Below are 21,730 nucleotides of genomic sequence, written 5' to 3'. Positions count from 1 at the left end.
ACACCCGAGCCATAGGCTCCCTCGAAAAGATCATTCCGTCCGAGAACTGATAACTACCAGTAACCATACAATGCACATAGAAATGCAATGGCGTAGTGAACATCAACGTGATACACTAGCACCCATACATCTAGGCATCAGGCCATGCTCTGCCCACATAGTAAACCACACGCGATGCATATGTCCGTGCTGGATGCAACCTAACCAAGCTAGAATGTCCGTGTCCAAGCATACTCAATAAATGAATATCCCAATATGTAACATGTACCCATGTGCATATCAAATCATGAACAGTAATATAATGAATCTAAACGTGCATTAAATCACATACTGGTAGAGCTAATCAGCAGTGCCTGGCACTGGTCAACGACCAGTGACTAGGAGTGTCCACCCGACGGTCCACATCAGGGCTGTACAATAGTTTACCCCAACGTCACCAACAACCGACCCTTGCCCCACTACTCGATAGCTCTAATTGAACTATAAATAAATCCGAGAAAAACCGTAAATAAAGCCGCACGTCTAGGAACCTAGTCCCCAAGATGGTTCAACATCATTCTCAAAAGGAGTGGGGGCGGTACAAACTCCCGTAAGCTCACAACGAATAAAATTCTAGAAGTCTCAGATTTAATTTAAATTAAAACAAATGAATAATAATTTAACAAATAAGGCTAGGCGCCGAATTAGAGTAAGAGAGGTGATAAAATACGAGAAATCACGAGGTCTTTCATGGGAATTAAAGATCACGAGGAGAGGGTTAAGAGCTTGCCTTTTACTAGCAGATTCTCACCTCCTGACTCAGCCGTTGCACAAATTAATACATTTTACTAATAAAACTAAGCTTCGATTTAAAACCCATATGTGTATTTCCGAAAACCTAACTAAATCGGTATAAAATCGAAACTATTACGGGTATATGAGGTCACTAAAAATTTAGAAGGTAAAGAGAGCTTGCCTTATTTTGCAGATTTCTATCCTTAAATGTCCGCGCACTACAAAAAATAATATTAACACTAAAATAAACTAAAATACAGCCTAAAAATATGATTTAATCCATAAAGAATGTTTAATACAAGCTAATTAACTTACCTCGCTCTTTAGATCTTCACTTGCACGAAGAAAAATTATTTTTCTAAATTTTTCTTGTAATTTCTCCTTCCTTGGCCGCTGCTTCGCGCCGGTTTCTTCCGTCAATAGCTCTCTGTTCTGCTCCTTAATTAAGCTTCAATTGAAGCTTTAAATGGCAGCCAGTTGCACAAGAAAATTGGCCAAAAATGCAGGGCCAATTTGGCCTTAAAATTGGCAAAATCAGAGGCACGTGGAAGCTGCAGCGAGGCGCACCAGCGCGCGCCACGTGGCCGCGCAAATAGCTGCCTGCCGCCTTGCTGAAACGACGCCGTTTTGGCGTCCTCGGGCTGGAAAAAATCCAGCAAAATCTCCACTACCCGCGCGCACGGCCAGCCTCGAAGCCGCTATCTCGCCTATCTCCCTCGCGCACGCAACCGCTTGATCCAGCCGCATTTTCATCCTGTATGCGCTCTAAATTAATTTTAAAGTGACTCTCAATCAATTCCAGAAATTTATACTTAAACCCACAACTTCCCTTAATTACTCATACGCCCCAACTCCTATTTCCTTCTTATTTCACTTACACCCTAAAACTTCCAAACTTTCACTAATTTGATTTATTTTACTCTTTCATTAATTTCTTAAATATCCCCAAATAATTTAATTAATTACCTTATTTATCCATTTTCTCAAAATAAAATAAATAAATATTTTCTTAAATTTCCAAATACCCAAATAAATTAATATTTCATTTTTAACCCACAAATATTCAATAATCACCACAAATACGATAATTAATAATGATTAACTACTCCTCAATAATTTAATTGAATACATTTAATTCCTTATTTTCCTCAAAATCACATAAATAAATATCTCCTCTTAAATTCCCAAATATTCAATAATATGCTCAAACATCGGTTAGAATAATTATTATTTATTTTCAAATTTTGGAGCAGCAAATTGCTCGAGTTTGAGGGCAAATCGAAGGAAGCCAATAAAGGGCTTTTGATCTTTGAGTCAAGAGGAGCGTTTCTGGAGATTTTGAAACATTTTGGAGTGTGTTTGAAGGGTGTTCGAGGGTTGCTGAAAAGTCACGCGCGGTGGCCGGGGCGGGTTTGATTTTGCTCGATTTGGAGGCTCTCCGATGGTTGGTTCGGGCACCCAGGGGTACCCCCGTGATTGACTTGGAGGAGGCTTTCTGGTGGTGTCATTGGGGGAGGATTCCAGCGCCAGCCGGCGAACTGCTCGCTAGAGAAGACGACGCGCGTGCAGTGCACGCGTTGGCTTCACTCGTAGAGACTTGCCTAGGCTCGTGGAGGCACGTGTAGGTGAGTTATTTTCCAATTTCTTTTATATTATTCCTGGAAAATTGTTTTAGGAATTGTTGTGCAAAAATATTTGGTGAAAAAGGTTTGTAGATATTTATTTTGAATTATTAGTGAGGAAAAATAGGAAAATGCGAGAAAATTAAGGAGAAAATTATATTTTGATAATTGTTGGATAAATATGATAAATAAGGCTCCTTGCGGCTTAAGGTGAAGTGACTCGTGCGATGTTAAGGTGGGCACGTAAATCGAGGCATATTACGCTTTTCGAAAAAATTTGAGTTGCGTCTAAATGTGAGTGTTCATCCCTATGGTTTGGTTTATTGTGAGTGGTTCTATCGAAAAAAAACTTGTTTGTGGCATGTGAATGGTTTACTGTGAGTTGTTCAATCCAATTCTTATGTATATTCTTGTTACTTTGATCACTTTTGATTTATCGTGAGCGGTTGGTTTCGTGCGATGGTTCGTCCAAATGATTATTTACACTTGTAGTGAATTTTATACGGTAAATTGCATACATTGAAATGTTGATTTTATGTTATGCATGTCATGATTTTCAGCATTGGCATGTTATGTGTTGTCCATATGGGACGTGGGTTATTAATCTGTGACGTAGCCCTTGAGTGATAGCACTCAGGATGTGTGTCGATGATTAATGCTATGTGATCCACTTGGGACGAGGCTGAGACAGACTTCACCCTACGGTACTCAAGTGGCGGGGCTGAAAGTGGACACCACCCCGGTTGTTATCTCAAGTGGCGGGGCTAAGAGTGGACATCACCCCAGGTTCATTTGAGCAATAGCATTAATACTGAAATATTGTTGATTCTGGGGATAGTGCTGATGTGATACTCTTGGGAATAGGGTTGTGTTAGGTTTTGGAATGCTTTTGAGTATGAGCGTAATGCCTAACAATGACAATGGGGTGATTCCCGGGTTCATATGTCAAGGTTGTCCCTCTTAAGCAGAATTGTGTTTGTCAATGGATTGATGTGGTCGTGTCACCTTTAGAGAGATTGCATTTTTCCCGGTTAGGGCTAAGTGCTATGGGGGTTTCTTTTAGACTGGGTCATGTCAGGATTTGTCGGTTTTATATATGATTTTGCATATATTCATGGAAATGTTTTTGAATTCTCATTTAGATGATTCAACATCTAATTTGGACTATGTCCCTAGAATATTCAAACATTCCAAGTGAAAGCAGTAGTGCCAAGGGAAATGATGTCGTCGAGATGTAGCTACTATGTTTAGTTTTCGTAGGTTTTGTCTATGATTACGATATTCAGAGGTTATGTAATATTTTGATATTTTCATGTGAAACATCGATTTGGTTATTTAACTGTAAAATGAATTTATCGGTTATATATCATTGAGGTTTGATCTTGCTTCTGCTGATGTGATTGATAATACCTGTTTTAGTCTATTAATTTTTAAATTTTGATATGCTGAGAAGATATAATTGGAATTGTCGAGAAATAATTATGATGATGGTATGTATATCGAAAGACTTATGTTGTATGTATGATGTTAAAATATATATATATATATATATTCTCGAAATCTCGAGATAATGCGGGTTCTAGGAAGACGGGGCATTACATGAAGGTTTCCCATAAAGCTGTTACATTTTTCTCTATTTTTTTCTATCTCACCTATTTGAGACATTTATGTTGTAAGATTAACGTCCTCGTTATTTTTTGATCTGTTATGTTTTTGATTCATGTAGTTTTTGTGTTTGTGGGGCATGCCTTTACTTATTCTTGTAAGCACTTTATGTTTTTTTTTTTTTAATGTATTTTTATTTTAAAAAATATATAAATGGTTAGATGTATTGTGTTTAACTCTCTAAATCTTAAATTAAACTAAATCATAAACACACACACAATCTCTCCGTCTCTCTCTCTTTCAAGCCGTACTCTAATATATATAAACAAAGTCCTTCTAATTTTGATTCTAAGTGAAGTTGTTGAGCCAAAAATTATGGGTCGCGTTCATTCCGTACTTGAGGGGGAAAGACGAAATAAAATAAAAATATCATTCTGAAGCATTCCCATAGCATTGGGATGGAGTTGACTTTGAATAAAAAATTAAATAAATCCATATGCTTGCTGTTTGCATTGCATGGCCCGTGGCTGCCTCTTAACTCTTAAGCCATTCTTTGAACCTTTCTATATATTCGTTCTTAATTATCATCAATGTTTTAAAAATTGGATCGGAGAGCGAATCGGCCTATTAATTAGATCACGGGTTAATTGGTCTGACCAATTAGACTAGAATAGTTCGACTGAATGATGTCATATATATATATTTTATAATTAAATAATATATATATTAAATATATATTTTAATATATATTTGAAATACTAATATTCTATATATTATTATGAAAAATGTTATTATTAACTAATATATAACTAATATTTTATATATAATTGTTATATATGTTATTAAAGAATTAATTAAGAATAAAAAATTTAAAAATAAGTGAGAGGGTGAAAAAAATCGGGGTCAACCCGGTTCCCGATTCACCAGTTCGACTGGATTTTGACCGATTTTGATCGGATTGAAGAAGATTTGAATTTTTAAGTCAAATCGGACCGGATAGGCCATCGATTCTAGGTTAAACCGATCCGACCGGCCGATTCGATCCGATTTTTAAAACAGTAATTATGACTCACTGGTCAGCCCTTTCCAATTAATTTCAAGCATAATTAATATTTGAAAAAAGCTAGCCAACCAATCCTTTATCATTCTTCACTCACTAGTCCATATATATCCACATATATACATATATATTAATTCCAAACTCAATCATACCATTAAACAATTAATGTTTCGTTGGAATTACTATACCCATTTTTTTAGTTTATGCAATTTTTGGTATGATCATCCTTGTGCGGTTTTTCATACTCATGCCCTTAATTATGTCATGAGAGATAAATTACAGATTGGGTTTTTGGTCCTTGCATAGGGCGAGAATCGAACTTATGACCTACCGAATTGATATTAACATATTACTCATTCGACCGTTCAACCTATACTTAGATGCTAGTTTACGCAATTCTTATTAGTTATTACACACACATATATATATATATATAAATACACGTATTAATTTAAGTATGCATGCATAGATATACAAAGACGTACGATAGAATAAACATGCATGTACATTCCTGTATGATTCCAACCTTCTATTGAAGCATCTTAATTGGCAATATTATTGACCGTAAGCCACTTCCAGCTACCCAAGAACATGCTCGTGATTCTCAAAACTCCATTATAAATACGGATGGAAGATTTGATTTCTCTGTTGTACCACATCTTGAAGAAAAAGAAGAAGAAGAAGAAAGATCAAGTTTTGATTTTGGAGAAAAGCAATTCCATAGTGACACCGCTGGAAAATGTCCAAGACGACTACAGCCGCAGCAATAGCCCTTGGGTTCATCTTCATCATCGTCAATTTCGCGGGAAACTGCTATGCCGCAGCCGCACTGCAGTTCGGCTTCTACGACCGCAAGTGCAACGACCCCGACGTCGAGGCGATCGTTGGTGACGTCATTGCGACGACGATCAAGGACAACCCCACTCTTGTCGCTGCTCTTCTGCGCTTGCAGTTCCACGACTATTTTGTTAACGTAAGAACTTGATTTGTGATCGATCTGCCATGAAAATAATGAACTAGTTAGTTAGTTTTTGAACTAATTATGTTGCGAAAAATATCTTCAAAACCGAAAGGGTTAGTGCAATAGAACGAATAAAAAAATATAGATCAAAATAGAACGTAAAGTAAACAAATATAAACTCCCTGTTTTAACCGTTCAAGGCTCAGATCTGAAAGACCAGTTACCATTCTTAGTAACACCAACGAATAGGAACCACAAGCTACAAACGAAGCTCTCAAACCATAAGCCCAGCAAAGTAAACCTTCTCTCGCTCAAACGATCATAGCCTCACACACAGTAGGTAGATCGGTCACAGAGACAGCAAGATCAAGGCTCAAAGTAAGGAGAATCACTTACCCAAGAAGAAGAACCCAGATCTGAATAAATAAGGTGCTTCTAGCGACATCAAAGGGACCGCCTTCCTTACAAAAGGAAAGACGGTTGAATCCATGAAAGGGAACAACATCCACAGAAGGCAAGAGAGCATTCATCGCTATCGGATAATCAGGGACTGAAGCGATGAATCAATCGTCCACGAAAAAGGAAACACGAGAGAGAGAGAGAGAGAGAGAGAGAGAGAGAGAGAGAGAGAGAGAGAGAGAGAGGCTCTTTTATATGAGGGCTAAACAATGGGCTAAGCTTGAGTGGGCTTCACCCCCCATTTGAGAAAATGGGCTAAGGCCCATTTCTCATCTAAAATGGGGAGTGAGTTTGTGGCTCGACTTCTAAAATGGGCTGCCTAAAGAGGACGGTAACTGTCTTGGGTCCTTCAATCCCGGGCCGAAGTCTATGAAGACCCACCCGAAAAAATCGTCATTTCCTTGGGTCTTATTAGGGAACAAAAAACAACAAATTAAATTAAGGTTGTTTTTGTTCGTTTGTCATGAAAATTAAGGGATGCGATGCATCGATCCTGCTTGATGGGAAAGACAGCGAGAAAACGGCGCTGCCAAATCGAAGTGTGAGAGGCTTTGAGATCATCGACGCCGCCAAGGCCGCCGTCGAGGCCAAGTGCTCTGGCATAGTTTCTTGCGCTGATATCATTGCCATGGCTACCAGAGATGCCGTTTCCTGGGTGAGCAATTTTCTTCAGTAAATCATATTAATGGTCTGGCGGCATTATAAATATTCTCATTCTTTATTTTGTTTTTTGTTCCATGATCACACACCCATATTAACAAGCTCATATCATTACGTTACAGTTATTTATTGATGTTATATTGTTCAACATTTTTGTGCCATAAGACAAAATTTGTCTTTTATAATTGTAGTGGGAATTTTGTATTGTGCAAATATATGCAGAGCGGATGGGGGAGATACGAGGTACAAACGGGAAGAAGAGACGTCTTGGTGTCGCTTGCAAGCAATGTGGATATTCCCTCTCCTTCCGTCTCAGTTCGAGACAGCATCCAAGCATTCGCTAGGAAAGGGCTTGGAGTTGCAAACATGGTCTATCTTCTTGGTACTTCACCAATCACCATGATCACAACCTTTTCCTAATTCATCTACCTTCATCAGTTTTTGTTTTGGACAATGAACACTTAATCAGTTGCTTTGTTTCTTAGGTGGCCACACTGTTGGAGTAGCACATTACAGATCGTTCAAAGATCGTCTCTACAATTTCCACAACACTGGATTGCCTGATCCAAGAATGAGTCCATTGTTGCTCTCGAGTTTGAGATCAAGGTGCCCACAGAATGCAACATTTGACAGTAACACTGCCGATCTAGATCAAAATCCTAGAAGCGCCCTGGTTGTCGATAACTCCTTCTACAGGCAAATAATCCTCAACAGGGGCGTTCTTCAAATCGACCAAGAGCTCGCTTTGAGCCCACGAACCCAGGGCAGAGTGATGTGTGCGGCTCATGCCCGGGACTTCGCCCCCAGATTTGCTCTGGCCATGGTTAAAATGGGTGCAGTTGAAGTTCTTACCGGCTCAAAAGGCGAGATTAGAAGTTCATGCCGGGTTGTCAATAATCCCACTTCATCCATAATCGGCTAGTCCTAGTTGGTTTTCATTTTTGATTTAGCTTCTGTTGTTCTTGTTCTTTCCGTCTCTTCCCCAATTTTTTACTGGGTCGCGCTATTCGTACAGAAGGGGTTCACAGAACCCCTTCATAGATGCGATATATCGCGAGATTTTGACATCAAAAAATCGCAATATATCGCGATTTGTTCACCCCTTTCTCTCTCTCCCTCTCTTGTAGCCCGCCTCGCCCTCATGCTTGCAACCTCGTCGTCGCCTCGCTCTCGCCTGCAACCTCACCGCCTCCTCTCTGCGCCTCACCGCCTCGCCTTTGCACCGCGCCTCCTCGCCGCCTCTCGCTACCTCGCCTCTGCCCCTTACCGCCTCACCTACTCACTACTGCAACCTCCAGCAACCGGCGAGGGCGATGGTGAGGCGCAGAGACGAGCGCAAGAGAGAGATAGAGGGCTGGCGAGAAAGACACAGAAGAGATGAGAGCAGAGGCGAGAGAGAAAGTGTGTGTTGGGTTTAACAAATCAGAAGTATTTTTGTCATTTCATACTTCTGTAAAGCTATTATTTGTACACCACATTCTGTACAAATAGCTTTATCCTTTTTTACTTGCAAATTTTGAGTTTCTGGGCAATGATTTGGCAACTCAAATATTTTATTGTAACACCGCAAGTTTAATATTTTATTGTAGCACCCCAAGTTTAGAAATCCTAAATTTACATGTTTTAATGTTCACTTTACTTTAAATATGTAAATAAAATAAATTTATTTTTAACTTATCTCTTTTTATTACCTATATTTACCACATATATATATTGTAAAATTCTACAAAAATTTCGACAAAATCTCCACAACACAGCTAAAGATACGTAATCACACTCATCCAATACCTCAACTACCACCAAATAATTCAAGTTTCAATCTCCAACTCCATAACAATAAAAATATTAACCAACTAAGTAAATAACTCAGTCCAAATGAAATATTTGGGTCCAATCAAATCCCTAACCAAACCAAAACTAACTTATTCTAAATTTCAAGATTAAACAATTAAAAAAATGGGTAAATAAATGATTAACAAACAAGTGTCTCAAAATTACTAGTCCAAAACTAAAATCCTATGCCATGGATTACTGAATGAGTCTACTTCCAAGCGATCTCCTCAATTTATTTAGCTCTCATCATTTGAAATGTGGGGAAAATAAATGGGTGAGCTAAAGCTCATTAAGTAAACTCCATGCATATAATGCATGCTTATGAGATGCAAAATTTGAATAAATTTTAAAATATGTATCCCCATTTACTTTAACTTCTCAAAAATATTTCATTACCATCATGAGCTCATTTGGTGTGTTATATAGTCAATTAGAATGCACTAGGAAATTCTTGTTTGGAACTAGGTTCATTCAACCAATAGTACTACAAAGCAGTTAAAAGTTTCTTTTTATTTTCAACTTTCACATTCACATTACTTTTTAGGTCGGGTACGCTGGTTCCCCATGCCCCATTTCCCGCTCTCATCATTCATGACATAGACGTACACTCATTTCCTTTAAAAAAAAAAAAATTGGGATACATATCTTTGAAAAAAAAACTTACACTTTTCCACACTTTTCATTTAAAAACATTTTAAGTTTCTAAAATCGAAGCCTATGCGTGCTCATTGATGCAATGACATTATATATATATATATATGCACGCTTAATTATTTCATTGAATGTAAGAAAATGACACAAGGTAATGAAAGTTTTAGAATCAAATATTTGCAAGTCGACCATAAAGCACAATATTTTCACATTAACCGTTCAACATGAGGTGAAAATTAAGGAGAGTTTACTTATCTGAAGTCTTTAAAGTTCACTTCTTGGATTTACAAGTGGAGGAATCTTAGTTGTCCATGACGTCAATATGCCCAAAAATCTTAGTTCATTATCATTCATTTCAAAAATTTCAATAATGCTTACCTTCTAAATATGACTCTAGTTCACTACTATATTTTCTTAAGTTAATTTATCATAACACTACATGTATAAATAATATTAAATACAAAGATATAAAGAAAACATTTATAATAGAGACCTACTAGTGAAACACTACTAATTCACGAATTCAAACTATTGGCCTTTACGAAAATGAGCATAACTTGAAATTTAACACACAAAATCATATGAATCCAATTTGATGAGCTAAATAGCTCATAGGGCTACATTCTTAATTAAAAACACATCAAAATTCAAATTATAGAACTCTCAAAATATTTTCAAATCCACAAACAGAAACTGGAACTTGGGGTAACTTAAAGACAAATTTTTCTACTCGGGTAGCACGCATTTAAAAAAAATCATTTTGAAATAGGAAATGATGTCATAAAATTATAAAATTCACACAGAAGGTAGAAAACTCTTATAAGTTCATCATATTTAAAAATGAGCTCATGACAACAAAGTTTGGGATACCAAAATATTTTTCCTATTCTTCAAAACACTATCATTGGGTAAAATTTTCTTATGTATAAGAAAAATGTCATAAAAACTTCTACGAACCTCCGAATGATGTCATTTCAAGTCCAGATGATAGATAAGTCATAGGGCTACATTCTCAATTTTGAATCACCCCAAAATTCAACATATACAATCTATGACGAAGTTTTAAAATAAGGGCAAAAGGCTATCTAATTTGGACAACCTTGTTATTCCGTTAAATTCGTCAAAATTGCTTGTCTATAATACCCAATTGATATAAAATCAAACCAATTATATGCATACAACCATATATATATTGTATGTAAAATACACATTATATTAAAATGACTGATTTGGGAAAAAATGAATCAAAAGGGAAATTACCTTCTTCTTCTTCTAGCCGGAGACAGGAAAGTGTGATATGTGTGTTGAGAGAGAAAAGAGTCAAGAGGTGAGAGAGAGAAAGAAAGAGAGGCGTGAGTTTGAGAGAGGGAGAAAGACGTGAATTTGAAGGGAAAAGAGGAAGAAGGATTTGATAAGTTTTGGGCCAGGTTGGGTTTTAATTGGGCCTTTTTTTTGTTTGGTTTCTTTTTTTTTTCTCACTTATTGGGTCAAGAATGAATCTCTTATAAATTAAACCTAATATTAAACTAATTTATGTTTTAAATCCTATTAAGTGTTACTAAAAATTTCTTAAACTCGAATAAATACATTTAGCCACTTAAATTGAATTTGATAAAACATAATATATTTGATAATTTAAATTAATAATAACACATAGAATTGCATAATAACAAATTATGAATTTTCTAATTGACACATTATTGAGCTTGACGGCATTCAATTCCGTAAAATAAAGTTCAATAATTGGTAATGATAATTATAATTTAATTATTTATTATGACATAAATAATAAAGTTATGCAAAATTTATAAATGTATGTGAAGTGACACGCGATGTTACATTTATTCTCAAGACAGATATCATCTTTGACATAATGTCGCAATCACGAACAAAACTGAACTGAATAAGAACAATATTGGTAGTTCAAATAGATTAGTACCAAAAATGGAAACAAATTAATCAGTTTGAAATTAGGCTTTGGCACCAAGCCCTGCCTTGATCTTCTGAATGGTGGCAACATCGGTCTTAAAAGCCTTGGCAAGAATGGCATCAGCAATGCCGGCGGTGAACAAATTGGCCGGAAGAGAGGCAGTTCCGGCATTGGCACTGCCAAAGGCAGAGACGGCCGTGGCCTGAGCCTCAGCGCTGGGATTGTATTGGAAGTGCACCAGCCCTTTGGGGAACAGAAACATGTCCCCAGTTTGGAGAGTCTGCTGGCTGTACAGCTTGCTCGTGGTGTCGACAAAACCAACCTCGAGGCTGCCTTCCACGACGAAGAGAAGCTCAGCAGCGCGAGGGTGTGTGTGTGGCGGGTTGACACCGTCTGCAGGGAACTGCAGCACCGCCATCGACACGCTCTGCCCATCAAGAGCCGGGAACTCCTTCATGCTGGCCTTTGTTACGGTGAAGTTTGCTGGGTTTTGGTTGGTGGCAAAGATGCTGCGCATCGCTGTGAAGGTGAAGAAGTTTGCATCAATGGGGGTGTTCGAGCTTTCCGGGGCTAAAAAGTCCGAGAGGATGTTCGGGTCGCTGGCTCGGGCGATCCAGGATCTTGAGAAGATGGCTACAATGAAGAACAAGGCATGCCTGAACAAGGTCGAGGCCATTGTTTTTGATGGTTAATTAGGAGACTGTTTCTTCTCTTGATTAGGCTTTAATGGGATCCATCCATTTATAAGGATCCCCTCTTTTGCTCTGTTTCAAATGCGACAATTTGCGTAGTTAACAAGATTAATTAGCAGGCTTGATGTTCACAAAGCTCTGGGATTTTAGGACCAATTCAAACGAGCTACCAACTGTTTATCGATGTTATCAGTCATTGTCATCATATAAATTGATAGATAATTCCTTAAATTTAAAGTCCCTTTACAAAAATCCAATCTGATATTGAATATGACACATTCATGGATAGATATATCAGTCGTTAAGCAGCCCCAAATTAATGTCCAAAGGGTGATGTAATTCGATTATTGGATTTGTGTGTGTGCCATGAGGCCACCATTCTATAACGAAAGCCCTGGAGTGTGAGAGAGAGACCAGATACTAACAGTTGTGAAGATTAAATTAGTTTCCAATTTTATTCATACAAAAATTATATGTTTCCTCGAGCCTTTATATTTCCTATACAAAAAACTGCTAATTGAGTTGGAATTTGGAGATGAACATTAAAACCCAACTACATGTATTAAAAATGGAATATATATGAATGCAGATACAAAATACGGTATACTAACAGAGAATATCTGATGAACTGCCATTGCCAAAAGAAGCAAGCACTTATACGCAAAGACAATAATATATAATGGACCATGGTGGGCAAATAATAAAAGAGAGACCAACCACCCCACCCTGAAGAAGAAGAAACTAAAAATAATTTTGAAACCTAACAACACCACACTACAATTACTGAGGAGCCAACTTTAGTGGTTGGGAGCTTTCAACCACAAATTGGTCCAAGAGATCACACTATCACTAGAAGCCTACATATATAAATTGTTCCTCCTCATTGAATAATGTTGAAAAATGATGAATAATATTATGAATGGAATATGCAAGTAACACTATTTATATATGGGTAATGATCTGTTATTCGTGACGAATATATAAGCTTTGATTTTACTTGCGTTGAGCAAATCTTATATTACCCGATACGAAGAACATAACAATTCGCACTTATATATATATATCCAAATAATTAGAACTTTAATGCAAGGAATTGTTACTTGAACTACAACTGTATTTTACACAAATAATTACACCGACTCCCTTGACTTCAGAATCCAACATTATAACTTGTCAATTTGATGTCCCCGTAACATAGCCTCAGTTCAGTTATGAGCCATGGACCATGATGATAAGGATCCGCTTATGCTATGATTTAAGTTTAAGAATATCTTCTAATTAAAAGCCAGTTATGAAACATCCTAAAGGCTCCTAGGAGTCAATCAAAAATTAAAAGGCCTGTACCTATCAAATATATATATCATGCTCGTATTTCAAAATATTTGATCAACTAAATAAGAGTATTTAAATATTAAAAACAAAATATAATAAATTAATTTTATCTAAAAATAAATCTCATTTATTTAACTTAATTATTGTCTTAATAATGACAAGTATTATATATTACCCATTGTTGCATGCTTTTAAGTTTCTATATATATAAGCATTAATTTGAATTATACAAAATTAGCCACTGAAGTTATGCGTCCTGAAATGGGATCACTTGTGTCATGTTCCATCTTTTAGCATAATAAGAAGCCTCTCACCAACCCATCCTTCAGTGAAATAAATGTCCCCAACATTCAGCTCTATTCCTGTCTTATTCTCCTATTCTGTCATCATAAATGATGCAAATAAATCCATTTTATCGAATCAATACTACTAATTAATAACATAAAATTGAAAAAAGAATTAAAATAAAATAGACTCATAAAACAAAAGAATGAAGGAATGTGCTTTTATTTTTTCGGTAATCAAGGAAGAAGGTATGCAAAAATGTTACTGTCACGTCATTTTGGACATTTTTTATATTAAGGTCAAACTTGTAAGCACATTACTTAATTAACGAAAAAGACTATTTTATATAAGAATTGTGTATAAAGATCTGAGTGACACCAAGTGTTTGTATACATACATATTAATTGAGCAATAAATAGCAGCTAAATGAATTAATTAGATAGTAAAAAAAGTGGGAGTAGTGCATATTTAATGTTGTTGAAAGAAAGTCCCCATGAAGTTGCGGTTACGTTTGAGACTGTAGCTGTACTATAAGCTCATTTAAAACCAACTACAATCTCAGGCTTGTGACCCTTCATTTACTCTCTATGTCGCCCGGCCTGCCCGTTGGCTTGTTCTATATATATGTGTGTTCCATTGTTTGTTGCTTTGCCACATCATCTCATCAACGTACTTGTCTGTCTTAGTTTGCTTAATTGGCTTGCCTTCCATGGCGCATTCTCACGTCATAGCTGCACTTGTGCTTGTGCTGGTGTTTGCTGGGGTTGAGCTCTCAACTTGCACTGTCTTAAAGGGCTCTGTGAGTTGCCTCGACTGCGAACAGGATCACGATCTCTCTAGTAAGTGACTAGTGTTCAAGAAAAGATAAATTCAGATGGCAATGAGATAATTTTGCATTAGGACCCACCGCATCGATCAAGTGGAAAAAAATACCTACTTTACCTCTGCCTCACTAATTCATCTTTGACGTAGACAAAAGATAAAATGGGTATTTTACCAACTAGTCCAATGTGATCGGATGATATCATCTAAGAACTGAAAATTGTCATCCTTTGCAGTAATATATATTGTTGATCATGCATCCATGTTCCATGTTCCTCACATATATATGTTTCAGATATCAAGGTTGCAGTGAAGTGCAGCCAAGTGAAGAAAGTAGCCATGGCAACCACAGTCCAAGATGGAGCCTTCGAGACGGAGCTTCCTGGTGATCTAGACTCTCAGCAGCCTTCAGCTTCCCTGGACTGCCTTGCCCAGATCACCGGCGGGCCGATCCAGCTCTACGTCTCCAGAAAGAACAGGTTCTCCAGCGCCGTTAAAATCGATGAACATTCCTTCAAAACCTCAGCTCCACTCAAGTTCTACACAAAATGCCCAAATTCGGCCGAGAAACATGGCAAATGCGGAGCCCAAAATCAAGGCAATACTGTTTGTTCATCCAAGATTCTGGGTATGCCATTGCCACCAGAATGGGGACTGGCTCCACCCAGTTACTACATTCCTTACATCCCCATCATAGGCATACCATGATACATATGTGTGTGTTGCCATAAATGTCTGCTAAATTAAGGTTATTAATCTAGTGTTTAGGTGTGTATTGATTGTGTAATGGATAAGAAGGGTGATGAGCAGTCTTGCTCTTGAGTCCAGTTGCTTTTCATAATGGACCATTTTACAGGTAGCAGCAAGGACCAGTATATCTTGCTTTGAAATGGTCTTCGTTGTATTTCTCTCTCTATTTATATACATATATATATATATATATTTGTGTGTGTGTGTGTGAAGAGCTGTTTAGATGCTACTCTAGTTGCAACAATAAGTTTGCCTTTTTTTAACTTATTCAAAGGCGTCAGGACCACCCTAGTCCAAGGTTGTGATTCTAATTGTGAAAATAATCTCTTTAGAAATATATATATATATATATATTTATATAAATAGACACTCCTTCCTTGTAAAAGGAGAGTATCATGTAACGTTCAAAACCATCTTCAAAGTGGGGGTATTGTTTGATGGGGGGTGACCAATTGTTTGATGGGCCGGATGTGATGTCAAAACTAATCAAATTAAGCTTTGGGTTTACTTAAACTAGAGGATAATGATGATGAGAGTTTAGACAAACTAATCAGTGATAGTTGCGAACTTATTGTCATTTTTAACAGTAACGCATGATGTCAAAGTGGGGTATTGCATATATTTTTCAACAAAAAAGTCTTAACCTATCAATAGAAAGAGGGCTTTATTCAACCAACATTACCACAATTTCAATGCAACAATCATAACAAACAAATTAACAAGTAAACAACCCATCTTCAACCTCACAGGACGATCAAATTAAGTCCATGATCAATAATATATACATCTATTTGTATTAACATTATTAGATATTGTACATTTTTTTTTTTTTTTTTTTTTTGAGGGAACTAGCAAGATGGCCAGATAACACAGAAATTAGCTGCTGGAACTGATTTGTGTTGAGACTCGAGATTGAGTTCCCTTCCCAACCGCATCTTCAGAGTCAGGAATTTAGGCTCAGGATGTGAAACTTGATTGACGGCAGCATTATTATTAGAATGAGGAAGATTATTATTTCTCTGTCTCGGCTGATCATAACCAGGAGGATACCCAATAAGCTTGTAGCATTTGTTGATGGTATGGCAGTGAATTTTACAGTGAGTACAGAAAGGTCTTTCTTTCCTAGGAGGATCTTTGTAGCCACACTAATTATTACTCCCTCTGCCGCCTCCATTATTCATTCCAGGGTTGTAATTTCCTTTGGACACATCGATTTTAACAGCAAATGCCATATTATTAGAAGAATAAGTATTGAAATTAAACATAATAAGATAAAAGAATCATTTAAATAATTAAATATTACTAATATCAACTTCATCTAATTTCATATGTTTTGCACTTACCTTGTTGTTTAAGCTGAGACTACTATTTGTTTCTTCCAATCTCTCGATATTCTCCCAATCTCTCTATCTCATGCTCAATTCCTTCAATCTCTCAATTAAAGCCTCTTTCTCTCCCTTTTCCAATCTCACGAAGATCTCTCTCTATTCGCCTGATCTTCCAGACTTCTTATTAATACAAGTGCACCAATTAATTATATATTAATCTTAGCTCATTTTGCTTGAAATAAATTTCAGCATTTTACTCCTTAAGTTCTAACCCAAGACCTGTCAGCTCCCTGGTACGCACTTTACCACCATACCACAAGGCTACACATTTGTAAAAATTAATTTTTATACTAAATTTACTCCATAAAATCATCAATAAATCATTTCAAATACAGAAATTAATTACTATTCTTTTTAAATACTGAGATGTTACAACTTGCCACAAGTACAGGACCGGCTTGTAGTTGATTAATTCTTCCCATACAACAATTTTGTTAAGTAAACACTTAGTTCACGATGCAACTGAAAAATTCTAGGATCGTTCCTCTGTTGGAATGAATCTTTAAGATCAAGCCAGATATCTAATGTCAAATTAGAGTAAATGATACTAGTCGAAATGTTTTTAGAAACAGAATTCAAGATCCAAGAAATCACCATGTTATTGTTCCTAATCCAAGCATGGAGAATGTTCAAATCAATACCTTTAGGTTTCGAAATCGATTTATCAATGAACTCTAACTTGTTATTCACAAAAAATGTGATCAACATTGCTCGGCTCCAAGCGGCCTAGTTATCAGAGGCTATGATATAAGGACCAAATCAGGACTGTCAGAAGAAAATAAGCGTTAGAAGTTGATGGTGGAATGAAATATCGAGGTCCTATGAACACTAGAATCATTTGATCTAAGGAAGGCCATGGCGATCAAAGAGGACCAGAGATGACAAAAAAATGATCGAAAGAAATGGCGAATGAAAGGAGGAGGAAGAATGACTAGCTGCTCTAATACCATATTAGACATATTGGTGGAAGAGAATCGAGAGACTTTTCTACAACAAAATATAAATATATATCTACAATACATCAAACCAACTATATAAATATATATCTACTACAAAAATAACTAGAAACAGTTACACTTGCCTGCTATACAACCCAAACAATAAAAAATATGTACAATATCTAATAAACATATAAATGCATTAAATCGTGACATTTCTACATACTGGCCAAACTAAAATTAAAATTAAAATATCATAATGCCAAAGCACCATTACGTACCTTGTGACTCTCAACTGTTTCTTTTGTAGATCAAGATATTATTTTTCATATATTATACACACACACGACAACAGAATAATTGAGGAAGTTAATTGAATAATTAATTAACCAACCAAGCAGGTTTAAATGAAGAGCTCACGTAGTTTTTCAATGGAGATATTTATACTTACATATATAAAAAGAGATAAGAGAGAGATCAGAGAGGAAAGGCCTCAATAATGGAGGGCAAAGCAGGGAGCCGGACGATGTTGTAGCGTGGAAACCCTCCTCCTTCCAACAGTTGTTTCCATTCACTCTCAGTCCTCTCCTTCCCGCCGGAGCTGTGAGCCATCATCACCAAATCAAACACCATCCCCGTCTCGTCGAACATGCACTCGCCTTCTGGTTTCAGAACTAGTTCTACTATAATCACCTTTCCCGTCTTCACTGGGATCGCTTTTCGACAGTTCTTCAGGATCTTTATGCAATCTTCGTCGCTCCAATCGTGCAATATCCACTGCGTTAAGATTAAACACGAAATATATTTAAATTTAAATTACGTTAATTTGTTTCCTAAAAATATTCTTTCGATCGAGTTCAACTCTTAATTATATTATTATATATTAGACAACAGCTAAAATCAGTCCTAATTATAGTCCGGCACAACCAAAACGGCATTGTTTTGGCTACATGTCCCCCTCTCCTCCCATTGCCCTTCTCTTCCTCTCCTCTTTGGCTGCTGGGGCCCTTCTCTTTAATTCTGATTTCCTGACAACAAATCCGCCACTGCCGTTGCCGTCCATTGAAGCCCGAAGAGGGTTTTAAATATTTAATTGTGATTTTTTATTAATATTTATATTATATATAATATATTAATATATAAATATCATTAAAAATATCACAACTGTAAATATGTAGTGGTGGATTACTGGATTGCTATTCTACCCTCCTTTTTTTTTTTCTTAATTTTTATGTGTGATGTATATAATAATAATTCAATAGTAATAACCCATCATCATTAGAGAAAATAATTAGACACACTCTGTGTATAGGTGAGTCCATGCACTCAACGATTAAGACTTGTCCACCACATTAATGTTTTCAGACTTGGGTAAACAACTTTTTATTTTGTTTTTATTTAGCAAATTGTAACCAAATCTAAAAGTGTTCATTGATGTGGCTATATCTTAGTCATTGAGTGTATCATATATATATATGTACCCATTGACATAACAAGAATGGAATAAATTATAAATGAGTGTGATGCAATCAAAGATTCTTGAGCAAATTAATTTCACAAATCAATCTTCCAGATTTGTCTAAATTATACTAAATATATTTGTATTTTTAAAACGACACAAAGCTCCCTTAAATTTTATGACTATAGGAGATTTATTCTGTTGTAGCTTCAGATTTGTCCGATGAGGGGTTGGGGACACGTCTCTCTCTGATTTTGTCCGACACATATTGTGTTAGTTATGTTATCTATTGCAAATAACATAATAATTTTGAGCCAGACATATCTCTCTTTAATTATGTTTTTTTAAATTTTCAAATACCTTTCTTCTCTTTTCTTTAATTCATTTTCAGAATAATGCTATTGATACATATTTGTGTATATCTTACCTTACACAAAGGTGTATTAATAACAAAAATATCCCTCATAAAACACATGAAAATGAGGGATATTTTAATCATAGGATCATTTTACATTGTCTAAAATATAAAAAATGATCTACTAACATATTCTTTTCCAACCGCGCTGACTATGGTGTTTCCATTATTAGGCATCTTTCATTCCCGTACCAACACAGTGCATGAAAATGGAAAATGGCGAGCGCAGTGGAGTCATACCTTCATGAAGACAGCATCGGCGTTGGGCACAGCCTCGAACATGTCGCCTCCGACGTGAGAGATGCCGGGATGCTCCGGCGCGGTGGCGATGACGTGCGGCAAATCGAGGTTGATCCCTTTGAGATGTGGATAGGCCTTCACAATCTCGGCAGTCGCTGCTCCGGTCCCGCCGCCAACGTCCACCAGGGACCCGATCGACCTAAATCCCTCTCTATACGCCGACACGATCGCCTTCGTCGTGATCCTCGTCGCGCATTCCATCGCCGAGTTGAAGACGTTGCTGAAATCCGGGTTTTCCGATCCATACTCCCAAATCTCTTTGCCGTGAGCCCGCTTGAACGCGACGCCGCCTTCTCTCACGCAGCCGCTAAAGCAATGCCACGGCGCCAGTGCCCTCGGGTCATTCTCCATCAAAATCATCGGAGCCAGGCTCAGCTCGGCGCCATGTATCAGCAGCTTGGAGGCCGGGGTGAGGCCGTAGAGCGTCTCGCCGCCCTGGTCCGGTGGAGGATGGGCGTCGAAGATCTTCTTCCGGACGAGGAACCTCATGATGCGGAGGAGGCAGGCGGCGTCCGGCGAGGGGGATCCGAGGGCTGCGACGATTTCGCTCAACGCGACGGGGCAGCCGTGGGAGTGGATGATGTCGGCTATCCGGAGCTCGACGGCGCATTTCAGCGCCATGGATTCTGCGAAGCTGAGCATCTGATGGTAAATCAGTGCTTGGGCATCAACCATGGCCTCCGAATCAGTAGCTTCTACCTTCTCCATTAATTCTCTATCGATCTCTGTATCTGCCTCTTCTTGCTCTCTCCGGAAGGAAGAAGAAGAGGAGGAGTTAGTTTTATATAGCTAGACGAAGAAGGCGTCGGTCAAAGTGGAAGCGGCCGAAACAGAGGAGGGAAGAGACGATTATTAATTTTTGGGTGGGTAAAAGCAAACTATATTGGATGTATTAGGCACAGTGACAAGCTTAATTGATTATATTAATTAAATTAAATTCATTTATTTGGCCGAGAGAGAGAGAGAGAGAGAGGGAGAGAGAAACACAAAAGACAAGACAGATAGGAGAACCAGTCCGTCATCCCTATCTTGAGTATCGAAACCTCGTCATTGATGAGTTTTTTTTTTTTCTCAATCTCTTTCAATGATGGTATTATCATCATTATACAGAATTAATTATAATAAATAAAAGATCATCTTCATGACAGGAGGCGAGGGCAGTTTTTATTATTCTATGTGATTTAAAGAGGAGTAGTAATACCGAGTCAAAAAGCCTGGCAGAGAGATTTACGTAATAAGATTAAAAAGATTAAAATATATTCACCCCAATACAAATTTATAAGGATGCCACTGCATAGTTTCACCACTCTCTTCTCTCCCTTTTTCCATGGCCACATGCGGAGCCCTCATCGACCGTCACACCTCACCTGGCCACTAGTATCGTCGTTTGGCTGCCTCGCCATGCCTCACCTCACCAATCGTCACTGGATGTAGTGACAATCAACAAAGAGACGAGGCGAGGCATGGTGATCGCGCAACCATAAGAGAAATGAGAGATAAGGGAGGCAAAGGCTCTGCACGCAGTCATGAGAGAAGGGAAAGATGAGAAAGGCGAAGGTTAGAGATAGGGGTGTGCATTCGATTATAACCGAATCGAACTACCCAATTTTAGCTAACCGAACCGAACCGAATCAAACTACTATATTAATCGAAATAACCGAAACCGAACTAACCAATTTTAAATTTAAACTAATCGAACCAAAAATCGAACCGAAAATCTACCCAAAAACTGATTACCAGAAAATATGATTAAATGAACATGATAAGAGAAACAAAAACAAGAAAAAATGGTAG

The 21,730-nt window shown here is 37.4% G+C and overlaps 4 protein-coding genes across 4 annotated transcripts; 2 read left to right on the top strand and 2 right to left on the bottom strand.

Annotated features, from left to right (window-relative positions):
• The first annotated feature begins 5,800 nt into the window (after window positions 1-5,800).
• LOC127812270 (peroxidase 57-like) lies at window positions 5,801-8,063 on the top strand. Its single transcript, XM_052352702.1, has 4 exons — window positions 5,801-6,034; window positions 6,957-7,136; window positions 7,364-7,523; window positions 7,627-8,063. The coding sequence occupies exons 1-4, from the start codon at window positions 5,801-5,803 to the stop codon at window positions 8,061-8,063; spliced, it is 1,011 nt and encodes a 336-aa protein (XP_052208662.1).
• Window positions 8,064-11,595: 3,532 nt separating this feature from the next.
• Window positions 11,596-12,231, bottom strand: LOC127786457 (germin-like protein 9-3). The gene has a single exon (XM_052317393.1). It carries the CDS (start codon window positions 12,229-12,231, stop codon window positions 11,596-11,598), a length of 636 nt encoding a protein of 211 aa, XP_052173353.1.
• Window positions 12,232-14,504: 2,273 nt separating this feature from the next.
• LOC127790453 (uncharacterized) lies at window positions 14,505-15,640 on the top strand. The gene is made up of 2 exons (XM_052319980.1): window positions 14,505-14,703; window positions 14,982-15,640. Exons 1-2 carry the CDS (start codon window positions 14,574-14,576, stop codon window positions 15,392-15,394), a joined length of 543 nt encoding a protein of 180 aa, XP_052175940.1. The 5' UTR covers window positions 14,505-14,573; the 3' UTR covers window positions 15,395-15,640.
• Window positions 15,641-18,122: 2,482 nt separating this feature from the next.
• LOC127790444 ((R,S)-reticuline 7-O-methyltransferase-like) lies at window positions 18,123-20,748 on the bottom strand. Its single transcript, XM_052319969.1, has 2 exons — window positions 19,877-20,748; window positions 18,123-18,539 (listed from the first exon to the last, which is right to left on the bottom strand). Exons 1-2 carry the CDS (start codon window positions 20,642-20,644, stop codon window positions 18,240-18,242), a joined length of 1,068 nt encoding a protein of 355 aa, XP_052175929.1. The 5' UTR covers window positions 20,645-20,748; the 3' UTR covers window positions 18,123-18,239.
• Between the last annotated feature and the right edge of the window lie 982 nt (window positions 20,749-21,730).

This window comes from Diospyros lotus, chromosome 1 (assembly GCF_014633365.1).
Source record: "Diospyros lotus cultivar Yz01 chromosome 1, ASM1463336v1, whole genome shotgun sequence".
NCBI lineage: Eukaryota > Viridiplantae > Streptophyta > Magnoliopsida > Ericales > Ebenaceae > Diospyros > Diospyros lotus.
Note: the sequence above shows the minus strand (reverse complement) of the source record. Positions and strands in the feature narration are given on the sequence as shown.